The sequence below is a fragment of the Triticum urartu genome, chromosome 4A, assembly GCF_056163025.1.
Source record: "Triticum urartu cultivar PI428250 chromosome 4A, HENAU_Tu73, whole genome shotgun sequence".
In the NCBI taxonomy this organism is placed as follows: Eukaryota; Viridiplantae; Streptophyta; class Magnoliopsida; order Poales; family Poaceae; genus Triticum; species Triticum urartu.
This window is the reverse complement of record NC_141876.1, coordinates 61,603,355-61,617,744: the sequence shown is the minus strand read 5'-3', so window position 1 is coordinate 61,617,744 and position 14,390 is coordinate 61,603,355. Positions and strand designations below refer to the sequence as shown.

The 14,390-nt window shown below is 42.1% G+C and overlaps 1 protein-coding gene across 11 annotated transcripts; it reads right to left on the bottom strand.

Moving 5' to 3' along the window:
- Window positions 1-5,344: 5,344 nt before the first annotated feature.
- Window positions 5,345-13,634, bottom strand: LOC125550639 (PPR superfamily protein). 11 transcript variants are annotated; one of them, XM_048713672.2, is made up of 8 exons: window positions 13,158-13,634; window positions 8,978-12,329; window positions 8,092-8,227; window positions 7,796-7,963; window positions 6,851-7,017; window positions 6,425-6,700; window positions 5,652-5,743; window positions 5,345-5,566 (listed from the first exon to the last, which is right to left on the bottom strand). In XM_048713672.2, the coding sequence occupies exons 1-2, from the start codon at window positions 13,303-13,305 to the stop codon at window positions 9,031-9,033; spliced, it is 3,447 nt and encodes a 1,148-aa protein (XP_048569629.2). In that variant the 5' UTR covers window positions 13,306-13,634; the 3' UTR covers window positions 5,345-5,566; window positions 5,652-5,743; window positions 6,425-6,700; window positions 6,851-7,017; window positions 7,796-7,963; window positions 8,092-8,227; window positions 8,978-9,030. The 11 variants fall into 11 exon arrangements, with proteins under 11 accessions (XP_048569629.2, XP_048569625.2, XP_048569633.2 ...); XM_048713668.2 differs by having other exon boundaries at window positions 5,656-5,743; XM_048713676.2 differs by having other exon boundaries at window positions 5,652-5,717.
- Window positions 13,635-14,390: the final 756 nt, after the last annotated feature.

The window sequence follows — 14,390 nt, the reverse complement described above, 5'->3', positions numbered from 1 at the left end:
TAACGACACCTTGCTCTTTTTGAGTAAAAATTTATCTTATGCTAAAAACCTTAAGTGGTTACTTTCTTGTTTTGAACAATTATCTGGGGTGAGGATCAATTTTCATAAGTGTGATCTGGTCCCTATTAACATTGACATAGAGGAAGCTAATATTTTTGCTTAGATCCTTGGTTGCAAACTTGGAGAATTCCCCATTAAATATTTAGGGGCTCCTCTCCATTATAGCAAACTTAGAAAAGAGTATCTCCAACCTACTATAGATAAAATCATTAAGAAAGGGGCTGGCTGGAGAGGTAGATTACTATCCTCCGGTAAGAGACTTACCCTGGTCCAATCTTGCTTAGCTCAGATTCCTTGCTATCTTATGGGAGTCATTAAATTCCCCAAGTGGGCCACTAAGATGATTAACTTTCAACTTGCTCATTGTTTTTGGGATGACTATGAGGGTCACCATAAATACCATCTAGCTTCTTGGGGAAATGTAGCCCTCAAGAAACAATATGGTGGCCTGGGCATCCCTGACATTGCTGACATGAATCTTAGCCTGTTAGCCTCCTGGTCTAAAAGATATTTCAATGATAGTGGTAAAATTTGGAAACAAGTTATTGATGCCAAATACAGAACCCGTAGTTCTAACATTTTTGCCTGTCCTGATACTGGAGCCTCCCCTCTTTGGAAAGGAATACTTTGGGCTATTAAAGCAGCCAAGGTAGGCTTTTCCTGGAAGGTTGGCAACGGCAAGAGTGTTAGGTTTTGGGAAGATCAGTGGACTGGCAATACTACCCTTGCCACCAGCTATTGGGAGCTTTACAATATTGTTAATTCACTAATGTTTCCTCCAGTGAGGTCTGGGATGGTACGACCCTGAAAATCAACTTCAGGAGGTGCTTCTCGCCGGATATGCTTGCTGCTTGGAATGAGCTCTTTAGTTTAGTTAAGGATCTGGTTTTGACTGATAATGATGACACTATTATTTGGGACTTGGAGCCCAAGGGGGTTTACATAGTTAAATCCTTTTACAATTTTGTGAATTTTAGGGGAGTGCTTCGAGATAATATTACTATGATTAGGAAAGCTAATGTCCCTCAAATAATTCAGATTTTCCTTTGGTTGCTAGTTAAGAACAAACTGCTAACCAGAGATAATTTACAGAAAAGACAACATGTAGCGGATGCTACCTGTCTATACTGTAATGAGCTGGAATCTGTCAACCATCTATTTTTTGATTGTGTGGTTTCGATAGAACTCTGGAGAGAGATTTTTGGCTCCCTCGAGGGCGCCAGCGAGCTTAACTTGAATGGTCTTCTTGAATGGTGGGCTAGAAACTGTAGCAACACTGCAGATATTATGCTTCATGCAGCTGCAATGTGGGCTCTCTGGAGATATCGAAATGACATTTGCTTTAATGTTGTGCCTTGGTATGGGATGCAGATACTATGGCGAAGAACAGCTTGCGTTTTGGCCTCATGGGAGATCAGGTGCGCGGACCCCGCCAAAAAGAGATGTCATCTCCTGGTGCAACGTTTGGAACAAATGGCGCGAGCACCGCCCCTCCTACTGTGGCCGGACCCTGGCTAGGTTTGAACCAATGCTCTGGAGCGACAAGACCTTGCTTCAGGCCTGGAGTCTCGCTCTGAGGACCCCAAGATGCGCCTGGTGATTAAGATCCTTATGTTAAAAATTAGCTCATGTTGGTGTGTGTTGTACTAGATACTTTTCTTTTGTTCTCTTGCTCTCTTGCTCTTTGAAGGGGACAGGATGGAGCGTAGATTGCTTAGAGTTTCTGCTGGGCAGCATTTTGCTGTTTTTTCCCCCCGCGCGCCATGTAGTTTCGAACAAAATGTCCCATGGTTTCGTTATTGCAATGGAACCGGGGCATGAGCCCTTTTCCTCTAAAAAATTCCAAGATCACCAACGATCGCTATTGCTGTCGACGTGTTGCTGTCGTCGCTCCCTTACCCGAGCCGGCTTGACTTTTTTTATGACAGTCAAGGAAGCCTTCGTGCACGTGCCCCTAAGAACCAGTGCCCTGAAGCCGTGGTCGTCGTCGTTGAAACCTGATGTCTACTACACAACCTTCTTCTTGTAGACGTTGTTGGGCCTCCAAGTGCATAGGTTTGTAGGACAGTAGCAAATTTCCCTCAAGTGGATGACCTAAGGTTTATCAATCCGTAGGAGGCGTAGGATGAAGATGGTCTCTCTCAAGCAACCCTGCAACCAAATAACAAAGAGTCTCTTGTGTCCCCAACACGCCCAATACAATGGTAAATTGTATAGGTGCACTAGTTCGACGAAGAGATAGTGAAACAAGTGGTATATGGATAGTAGATAATAGTTTTTGTAATCTGAAATAATAAAAACAGCAAGGTAGCAAGTGATAAAAGTGAGCATAAATGGTATTGCAATGTGTGGAAATAAGGCCTAGGGTTCATACTTTCGCTAGTGCAAGTCCTCTGAACAATAATATCATAATTGAATCACATAACTATCCTCAACATGCAACAAAGAGTCACTCCAAAGTCACTAATAGCGGAGAACTAACGAAGAGATTATGGTAGGGTACGAAACCACCTCAAAGTTATTCTTTCCAATCAATCCGTTGGGCTATTCCTATAGGTGTCACAAACAGCCCTAGAGTTCGTACTAGAATAACACCTTAAGACACAAATCAATCAAAACCCTAACGTCACCTAGATACTCCAATGTCACCTCAAGTATCCGTGGGTATGATTATACGATATGCATCACACAATCTCAGATTCATCTATTCAACCAACACAAAGGACCTCAAAGAGTGACCCAAAGTTCTACCGGAGAATCACGACGAAAACGTGTGCCAACCCCTATGCATAGGTTCATGGGCGGAACCCGCAAGTTGATCACCAAAACATACATCAAGTGGATCAATAGAATACCCCATTGTCACCACGGGTATCCCACGCAAGACATACATCAAGTGTTCTCAAATCTTTAAAGACTCAATCCGATAAGATTACTTCAAAGGGGAAACTCAGTTCATTACAAGAGAGAAGAGGGGGAGGAGAAACATAGGATCCAACTATAATAGCAAAGCTCGCGATACATCAAGATCGTGCCAAATCAAGAACACGAGAGAGAGAGAGATCAAACACATAGCTAGTGGTACATACCCTCAGCCTCGAGGGAGAACTACTCCCTCCTCGTCATGGAGAGCACCGGGATGATGAAGATGGCCACCGGAGAAGGATTGCTCCCTCCGGCAGGGTGCCAGAACGGGTCTAGATTGGCTTTCGGTGGCTACGGAGGCTTCTGGCGGCGGAACTCCCGATCTATATCCGTTCTGGAAGTTTTAGGATATATGGAGTTATATAGGCAGAAGAAGCACGTCAGGGGAGCCACGGGGGCCCCACGAGGCAGGGGGGCGCGCCCCCCATCCTCGTGGGCAGCTCCCGTATCATCTGACGTGGGGTCCAAGTCCATCTGGTGTGTTTCCTTTCAAAAATAACTTCTCCAGTTGATTTCGTTCCGTTTGACTCCGTCTGATATTCCTTTTCTTCAAAACACTGAAATAGGCATAAAACAGCAAATCTGGGTTGGGCCTCCGGTTAATAGGTTAGTCCCAAAAATAATATAAAAGTGGATAATAAAGCCCAATATTGCCCAAAACAGTAGATAATATAGCATGGTGCAATCAAAAATTATAGATACGTTGGAGACGTATCAAAACCTTGCATAGATCTAAAGCACCTGACACTAAATCTCGTCACATGACGAGAAACCCTAACCTCACCACCCCCACGGAGGCGATAGAAATCTATGTCAGAGCTCCATCGACTACGTTCAAACAGACAAACTCGAGAAGGATTGAAGCCCGGAAGACAAACTTGAAGAAGAAGCGTCGCAGTCCGCCCGAGCGCCGCACTTGCGAGGACTAAAAAACCCTAACTTAAATTAGGATTCTCCTCCCCACCACTGGTCACAACAGGCAAGGGGAGGCGAATCCACATGCTCGTTGGTGAAGTTTGGAGGGAGAAGTCTGCCCTAACCGCCTAGAGTTAGCAGAGAAAACAAGAGGAAGTCATACCAGATCTTTTTTGTTTGTTTAAAAATAGTCTATGTAGGTTTAACCAAGTTTTTATGCATATAACTTTGTTCATACTCGCAATCGCTATATATTCAATACTTCGAATTCAAGTTCCAAGAATCTACAGAGCAACTTCTACCATATTGAAATATAGGGATGCAGGCGGAAGGTGTCCGCGAAGCCAAAAACAAACTAAACCTTTTTACTTTAATAATCGTGCTAGTCTTAATTTTCATCTCGCGGCCTGCATGCCTACCGAAATAGCTCAGTGACATCTTCTCCATGATTTTAATCTTTGCAAGACAGAATAGTGCCAAGATATCAGTAAAGAAACTACTACCTCTGTTCATTATTATAAGTTGTTTTACAAAAAATAAATGCTAAATCAAATATAGGCACATTTTAGTGTGTTTGTTTGTTCATCTCAATTCATATTGAAATATCTAAAACTTTTTATAATAATATACGGAGGAGGTACAGTTTAACCGGGGTAGTGGCATTGCCACTCTTTTACCTTCAAGAAAAGGTTTCTAGAAGTCCTTTGAATCACCCAACTAAAAAGATGACAAGCCATGACCAATGAACGGTCTTGGACTGTAGATTATCACGAAAAGAAATGAAGGTCGTCGAACCACGAGATCTTTACCATTGTGTGAAGAAAAGATTTCAACTCTACAAAAAATCAAATCAACAAAAGCAATGTGACACAATAACATAAATTTATTCGATCCGAATAATCGGCTCTGCGAAGACACAAACCTCTCTGACTAGATACACCACCAGAAAAAGAACAAGAATTTTATTTGTAAAAACAACACGACCACCACTAGAAAGACGCTAACGAGGGACAATGGTCACAAAAATTCTCAAAAATAGGAGGTTCTCCACCTATCAGCATCAAGACAAGATGGCTGACGGAGGTGAGGAGACCGAAAGAATTTCCAGGTGCGGTGGCTGCTGTTTTTCGCCCTCGGATCCTAGCACCCTTGGTTTAACCAAGGTTTTAAGACACGATTTACATGACTTGGCAATGGATAAACATCGACCTTGGCCAGGCTGAGCTTTGTAAAACCCGATCAAAAAAATGCTCAGTTGACTAAGACCCGTAAAAAACGCCTATTTCGTATTTAAGGTTTTCATGATAAGTTAACAAACAATTGCAGTATTTAAAACATTTCTAACAGTATATTGTTATGACATGTTTTCGTAGCATATAACATATAATTCCCGCACAAAAACATATTTTGTATATACAACAAAAACAGTCATAAAAACATGACGTGATTCTCTTCTTCAACTTACCATTCAACAGTTCCTGGATAAAAACATTGAACAATATTGTATACATAGTTACTAATGTGTTGGGTCAGGACTGAATAAAACAGTCATGAACAAGGTTACACAGTAGCACAGATAACAATATTTTTATCATACATATGGGCAACAATTGGATGTCTTTAGTGCTCTGCTCATACACCATTCCCATGAAAATTTTCTCCTTACCTAGTACAAGAACCAATAAAAACCACATCACAGAGGTCTAAATCATACTGTCTCGCCTTTTAGGGCTGGATGAAGCCAATCATACCTACCTTATGACACCTCTCCCGCAGAAGAAAACATGTGGGTAACCATCTCCCACCCAAGTCTTGACCTGCACTAGGAACCAAGAGGCACGAACTGAAACCAAGCAATGTAAGCTTAGAACCCGTCGCTGAATTAAGTAGTAGCAGAATGAAAACCAAATATATGAATATATCATATCTACAAATAAAAGGGAAATGAGATCACACAAATTACAGCATGGCGTCTCCTCAGTCCGTACAAAACTCAAAATCACACAAACTATTCTATTAAGCACACAACTGTGTTGGCCACCTGTGTGGCTGTGGGGTTTCATACATTTAGTGTGGTCTATCTGCATCGGTATTTGCCCGGATTTTTGCTAATTAACTAGGCAACTCTCTTTTTGCTTAATTAATTCGATGAGACAAATCTTTTGCCTCCATTTCAGAAAAAATACAGGAGAAAACATTTTACTGAAGCTTCTGGTAGAAAGTGCACCACAGGAGAAAAAAATGCTTGGAATGCCATTGGCTAAGCCCTATCATCTGCAACTAATCTCTGGTGCACATTTCAAAAACAGAATGAAGTTCTAGCTCCTACAGCACAAGTGCTACAAGCCTACAACAAGAATTCCCCATCCTTAGCTCCAAACAGCTCATCATTAAACTCTTGCTATCAAATCCAATTTAATTATTTCATCAACCAAATCTTCAGGCTGTGAATACCTAACTGGCTTGATGGTAAAAAACAGCTGAGAATCAATCAAACAGACATTGCAGTCAGCGGTGTACATACCATTGGAGTGGAGGAACGAGAAACCCCTCAGCCCGGATAAATTCAGTGCACACCTCCAGCTGCGTCCAAACCCATCTGCCGGGAAGGACACCTCGGCATCAAAGCATCCACTTGCCTTGGGGCTGCTATCACAACTCTAACCAGCTTTATCAGGGTCCCCACGGCTAGGATTCCACCACCCAAGCATAATCTCACAAGATCAACTGAAGCAACTCTGTCCCAGGCCACTAGGCAGTGACCTCCCATCACTGCTTCCGTCCTTTTCTAGATAAAGCTCTGCAACAATTGTCAATTGCCTTGATCAGCCAGGCCAGGATCACAAGCAATAACTTGTGGTAGACGGGAAAGCACAAGAGGACCGTCTTTGTGAGCACCAACTGTCTGAACATGCTAGCCTTCCAGCTAGGGAGGGAGTTTGGCAATCACCTTATCTAGGAGATTGCAAGTCCTGCTTGTGCAGCGTCCTAATAAACAAGGGCATGCCAAGGTAGCTAGCTGCAGGGGAACTCCTTGATAACACGAGCTAGACTTCATGATCAGAGTCGGAGCGATGAATGAGTTATGGTGCATTTGCTCGCATATCTTCTCATGAACTACAGATGGTAGGCATTATAAATCTGTTATTCATGAAAAGAGGCACATCACAGTTGTCCATATTCTCATAAATTAATTATCACCAGGCAGCAATACTACATGATGTCATGCAGTGCAACAATCATAGTCATAATTGTTCATATCAGTAAACAAACACTAAGAATAAAAAAAACATCATCACCGGCTAAACCCACCACTTTGTCCATTCATTTCAAAACTGTTAGATCCATTGGACCTTAGGTTGATACCGTGCCCAAGAGGTGTTCTCGGGTCAACGAACCACTGGCTGGCTGGTGTCATGCCATTAGTTTGCTGTCATTAGGGAAGGTAATGGATGTAGGAGATAGAAGGGGGATTCAGGCCTAAGAATTTCTTTATTGATAGCTTGGCTAGATCAGCCGTTCTGCCTCTATTTAAAGAGGATGCACGATGACCTTGCACGTGAGACTCCAACTGAACACAGACTCCTTCCTAAACATGTTAATGAATTACCTAAGACTCTTGCGACAATCCAAACTTGATAATCATTCCTAATTTGATCCGACAGGTTACCAATCCTGACTGGATCCTATGACTTGTGTCCTACTCCAACCGATGCCTAGCCACGCACTAAGTGGATTCCAATCCTCCGGTAGGGAATTTTCCACATAACAAAAGCTGTCATCCGTTTATAATATTCTTGCAGCCTTGCATATTTCCTCAAATAGTGCATATCAGTTACAAAAAACAAGGGATCAAAGGTATAAACAGGTAAGAGGTCTAACTCAAGAAATTCACCTCCATGGAGGCTTGGCCAATGGGAACAGGTCTTGCTGTTGCAAAGTTGATTTATTCGAGAGTGACATGCCCTGGGTCCAAAGGAAGGACTTCTCTCATCTCCTGAACGTATTTGTATTCTTGTCCTTGATGAAGTGAGATAATCATGTTCTCCGTACTGATGTTTTCCTGCAAGAGAAATCCCAGTTAGCGATTACTTGTTCATAGAAGAGGAACAATCATAATTCCTTCTCTAAGATTCAAAGCATTCTTGACATCTGCACACAATTCAGATGGGAACTCGATTTTTCATTTACCTATGCATGGCTACCATCATCTTAGTCTGTCTTTTGCTTTTCTGTAAATTATGACACCAAAGTCTTCATCTTCTATATTTATTTAAATCTCAGTGTCATCAACAAATAGAAGCATCCCCATCAAACTATGAACCTGCTGCATCGCAACAACACGAAATAATTGTAATAAAAAATCACAGGAAGGATATCAGAAGACGCCAAAAAATAGGATCAACCCACCATGACTACAACCTAAGAAATTATTGATGAGCTTCATTCAACGCTTCGTGACCCATAAAATCCAATGATGCCTAATTAGAGACAGGTTGTGCCAGTGCAGTGTTTGGCCTAAACCATGTGTGACTTTATTTTGGAAGTTAACTTCATGCAATGAAAATAACTATCTGTGCCATGGATCAAGAGGCTACCATTTTTCTGAACCGAAAACTGTATGGGAGGGACAGTAATCAAGAGGCTACCTGCTTATCTGCGACCACTCCCATCTCTATGCATGTCTATGGCTACCTGCTTATCTGCGACCGCTCCCATCTCTATGCATATCTATGGCTACCTGCTTATCTATAACCGCTCACAAGTTAAAACCTCATTAACACTCAATTATCTCCCCTCCAGGCTCCAGTTCAACATATGAGATGTTTCTTACACTGTTACACATGTTTTAATTTAAACCCTTTTTCAGCAAATACCAAATGGATTATAAAGAAAATAAACAATGTTACGACAAACAGGGCAGATGAAAAACATAATACAACAGCTAATTAATTGTCGGAGACACAGGATAATCCAAAATATCTAAAAACGGAACCCTCAATGATTGAGCAGTGAGCACCATGAAATAAGGTTTCACAGGCAGAAGCAAGAAAAATACACATAGATTTGTACCTACCATATCGATCAAACATACCAGTTTGAAGTAGAAAAGGTTAATTTACGAGGATTTCAGTCTTCAGCAGCTTTATGCATGGATTCATGATCTGCATGTAATAGCTCGACCTCATTCTTAGAAGTTATTTCCTTTTTGCAATTTCTTATCACGTTTAACCTTCTCATTGCATTCTCCATCCTCCATTCAAGAATTTGATCCTTATATGAGGGAACAAAGCCCCTATCCTCTATATCATTCAGTAGTTTCTCTCCTTCCAGCATTCTGCCTGTTGCATAGATAGCCCCAATCATTGTGGTGTATGTTGTAATGTTCGGCCGAAGTTGCTTAGATTTCATCTCTTCATAAAGATCTAACGCATCAGAAATGCACTGGTTGTTGCATAAACCTGTGATTAGAACATTATAAGTGACTACATCAATCTTCAATCCATACAACTCCATTGACCCTTTGAGATGCAGAGCATCTGCAATCTTGCCTTCTTTACAGAGACCATGCATTAGGGTAGTGAAAGTAGCAATGGTTGGCACCATTCCAGCCCGTATTATGCTACAGAAAACTATGATGCCCTCTTCTACCTTTCCACATTTACTAAGACCTCTAACAATTGAGCTTTCAGCAACTTCAGCCGGCACAACACCAAGAGCTGACATTTCCTCTTTCAGCCTGAATGCTCCATTGATGTCCCCAAGCCTGCATTTTGCATTGATTAATGCAATATAGTGTATATGGTTCGGTTCAAGTCCACTCTCAACCATGTCACGTAAAACATCACAACTCTGCTGCAGCCAATTTTTCCTGATTAATCCATTTATCATGGCACTGTATGCTTTACTGCTAGGTGACATATATAACCGCTTCATGCAGTTGAAGAGCTGTAGAGCATTGGACATCCTAGATTTCTCACTACATACAGTTATGAGTACATCAAACGTTAATCTATCCGGATAAATGCGTTCTAAGACCATCTTGTCCAAGAACTTAATCGCAATTTCAGTCATACCATGTTTTGAAAATCCATGGATAAGCAAACGATATGTCACATTGTTTGGCCTAATCCCTTTCCTCACCATATCTTTGTATAGATAAACAGATCTTGACAAATGTCCCTTCTTGATGTGCCCATGCATAAGAATGTTATAGCTGGCTGGGTTAGGATAAACCTCATTATGATGCATATCCTGAATCGTCATATCTACTTTATGTATCATTCCTGCTTTTAGGTACCCGTTCATCATTGAGTTGTAGGCAATACAATCTGCATACATACCTTCCTTGCATATGATCTCCTGGAACAGGTAAGAAGCAACCTTAACTTGGCCTTCCTTGATCAAGCCATTCAACAAACAGGTATATGTAACAATATCAGGGACAAACCCTTTCTCCAACATCATCTGCAACAGGATGACTGCAGGAACAATTTTGCCTTTTCTGCAAAAACCACTAAGAAGAACAGTGTAAGTATGGATGTCAGGTAGAAAATTACTTGTAACCATTTTCTCACATAAATCCAGAGCTTCATCTAGAGTTCCGTGTTTGCAAATCCCCAGAAGTAATGCATTGAAGGTTTCCTGATCAATGGCAGAAGGTATGTCAGCAAGGCAGGCCATGAGCTCCTTTGCTTGTACCAAGTGGCCTCCCTTGCATAACCCTCTAAGCAAATTCTTATATGTGTCCACATTTGGAGAACAGCCATATCCATGCATATTATCATACACAGAGAATGCCTCATGCATATTGCCTCTGGTGCAGTAAGAGTCTATTATACAGTTGAAAGAGGCAACATCAAATGATATCTTCATCCTAGACATGTATTGTTTGAATTGCTCAGCCTGTGTAACCATTCCTTCTCGATACAGCGCACATAACAATGTATTGTGGATGAATGAATTGGCAGCTAGGCCCCTCCGATATATATCCACAAAATACTTTAGTGCTTCTCCGACATACCCAGACTTGCAACAATAGCAAACCAGAGTTGTATAAAGAACCTCATTAGGCAAAACTCCTGTTTTTTGCATCCTTGACAAAATCTCTTTTGTTTCATCCAATTTACCCATCTTGCACATACCATTGATCAGTGCTGAATAAGTAACAACATCTGGATTGATCCCAACCACAAGCATACTCTTTAAAATTTGCTTGGCTTTAGAAACCACTCCTAGCTGACAGAAACCATCAATCAGGATAGTATACATAGTCCTGTTGATTGTTGTGCCTCTTGCTTTCAGATCTTCAATAAGATTCAGTGCATGTCCCGGCATGGAAGCTTTGCAATAACCATTCAGCATTGCACTATAAGTTAGTTCACTTGGTTTCACACCAGCAACTTGCATTTCATACAGAACTCTTAAAGCTTCACCAGTTACCCCACTTCGGCAGTACCCATCAATCAAGGTAGTGTAAGTAGCTAGGCTTGGCTTCAAGCTCTGTTTCAGCATTTCATTGAATATATAGATAGCAAGTTTCATCTTACCTTCATCAAAAAATCCCTTGATCAAAGTATTATATGTACACTCATCAGGTGATAAGTTATTTTCCCTCATTCTTTTGAGCAAAAGGTAAGAGCGCGCACTCCTCTTCATTTTACATAACTTATCAATCATGATGTTATAAGTATATACATCTGCCTCTACACCATTCTTCTCCATATCTTTAAAGACACGCATGGCAGCCTTGAACCTTCCCTTCTTAACATACCAGTAAAGTATTGTGTTATAAGTAACAACGTTTGATATGGACCGACTCTTCATCTTTTGTAGCATAAGATTAGCCTTTCTAAGGTTACCATCAAGGCAAAAATAATTCAGTACAATATTACAAGTGGTGACATCCAACGGGAACTTCCGGGCCAAACTTTCTTTTAAGAAGAACCAAACATTTTTTGATTCCCCAACTTCCACAAGAGCATTAAGGACAGCATTGCAGGTGTGAGTTGAAGCCTTAAATCCACAGTCATCCATCAATAAAATTGCCTTACTTGCATCAACAACTTTTCTTTCCTTCAGATATGCATTGATAAGAAGGTCAAAAACCATGGGATTGGAATCACAGCGCGAGATAGTTCGGAGAAGGGAGCTAAATATAGCAGAGCAAGAGAAGCCCGCCATGGCAAGATGTTTCAACACTGACATTGCTTGCGAATGCATTTGAGCTTGGATGAGGATATGAGCAGCCAGGCAGTAAACATGAGTGATTCGCTCCAAACCTGATTGTTGCACAATAGAGCCCAGTATCTTCAAGGCTAGCTTTCCATGAACCTTGTCAAGCTTCCCAAACTTGTACGCCATGTGATTCAAGGTCTCCCAGTGATGCATAGTTAGGACACTGATGATGCTACTCTCAACACCATGAGCTGAAACAGATAACCAAATCAATACAACAACAAAATGATGCAACGTCAAAAGAGGCAAAACTGCATCGGCGTCGAATACTTCTAGTATTGCAGATGAGAAGCAACCAATAAAATTCAAACAAGTTAAATACGCAAAGGATCAGCTGAAGCCAACAAATCTGTATTGACATCCTAGAAAGCTGTAGGGGCTGGTATCACTTATGCGATGTAGCTCATTTTGGTAAATGCCAACAAGAAATCAACCAAGTTATTGATTGAAATGCACTCACCAAGTACTAACTTAAGCAGGAAAATACAAAAATGACGAATGCATCATAACAGTTTAATAGACATTACCACAAGCAACTTGTGTGCATTAGTTAAGTCCAATACAGAGATATTTTGCACTCAGAAATAGTAATCGAACCGAGAAAAATAATCATAATTCTGAGCATTGCCTGGCTCCACAGTTTCCAATTATTCAGAATTTATAAAATTGACAGAATTCAATAAAGAATGATCTATGATAGCAAGAAAAATAAATTTATGTGATACCAGGGCTAGTTCTTCAAGAACAACCAAGGCAGGCAATATCTTTTAATGGGTATCTTAGCTGTAGATTCGACGCATTTCAATCTGTGCAAACTTTGGCGTACACTCGCGAACTAGGGTGAACCAGTAAAAATCAGGACAGAGTCCCAAGCCTTGAGGCTACGGAGAGCTCTGCAGAGGCGCAGAGGAGGCGATAGGCGCACCGACTCGCATTTCCACAAACAGCTTCAGTGCGTCCGACACAAGAACAAAATTTTGGATTGCTGGAGCTGAGAAGGTTTTTCTTTTTTTAATTACCTCTGGCGGTGTCGCCAATCCTGGTGTGTGCAGGCTGCCTGGAGCCGGAGCGGGAGGGGAGGCGGCAGGAGTAGAGCGCGTGGGAGGCCGCCGCTTTGGAGTCGAGGATCCTGCGGCGGTACGAGGAGGACGCCAGGGACGACGACATGGTGAGCGCTGGGTAGGCTGGAGCAGGCGCAGCCGAAGCCACCCCAAGAGTCCAAGTGAAGGTGCGGCTGGCGTGGCGGGCGGCGGCGGGCGGCGCTAGATAGGCCGGCTCGGCGTCCGCATTGGCGCGCGGTGGAGAGGAGGCGGCGGCGGTGGCACGCAGACGCACTGCGGAGAGAGGCGCGGCTCCTCACTCAGCGCAAACAGGGGGAGTGGCTCCGCTTCCGCAGCCGTTCTTGGGACTGGGGCGGCGCTGCTTCTCCCACGGCTTCTCGCTGACCGATTGATGGGAGGGCTAGCAGGCTTCTTCCAATGCACCGGTGGTAAGACGAGGTGCTAAGGACATCTGTTTGATAATAAAGTAATTTTGAAGTATTTGAAGAAGGACTGTGATATTTGGCACACGCATGCCATATAAGCAAAACTGCCACATCTCTAATTCTTTCATTTTAAAGTACCACACGATCCCTCGTCTTTTGATCTCGCCTCCTTCCAAACGACCCCGTAGGCTCGCCCGAGAAACCTGCTTCTCCTGCACATCTTGAACGCCCACCCCCGAGAAAACTGCCACTTCTTCACGTCTACCACATGATTTCTCCTCAGGACAAAGTTACCATGGTATTCTTATGCAAGTTATCAGGCCTGTGTTGCATAACTTACCGTGCTATTTACATATAACGTACCAGGTATCCATGCTTCAACAACTACATCCCTTCAAAGTTACCATTGTGTTTTGTACACAGGTTATAAGGTCTTCGTTGTGTAAAATACCGTGGTACTTACACATAAGTTATTAGGGTGTATTTACATCAACCTTCCCCCGGTCAAAGTTACCATGAGGGATTGTACATGAGTTACCGGTGTTGGAAATATGCCCTAGAGGCAATAATAAATTGGTTATTATTATATTTCCTTGTTCATGATAATCGTTTATTATCCATGCTAGAATTGTATTGATAGGAAACTAAGATACATGTGTGGATACATAGACAACACCATGTCCCTAGTAAGCCTCTAGTTGACTAGCTCGTTGATCAATAGATGGTTACGGTTTCCTGACCATGGACATTGGATGTCGTTGATAAC

Coding starts and splice junctions, on each gene's coding strand:
- LOC125550639 (XM_087517765.1), bottom strand. CDS start 13,305: ATGTCGTCGTCCCTGGCGTCCTCCTCGTACCGCCGCAGGATCCTCGAC. Junction 12,330..13,157: donor GATTGGCGACACCGCCAGAG/GTAATTAAAAAA, acceptor TATCTGTTTCAG/CTCATGGTGTTGAGAGTAGC.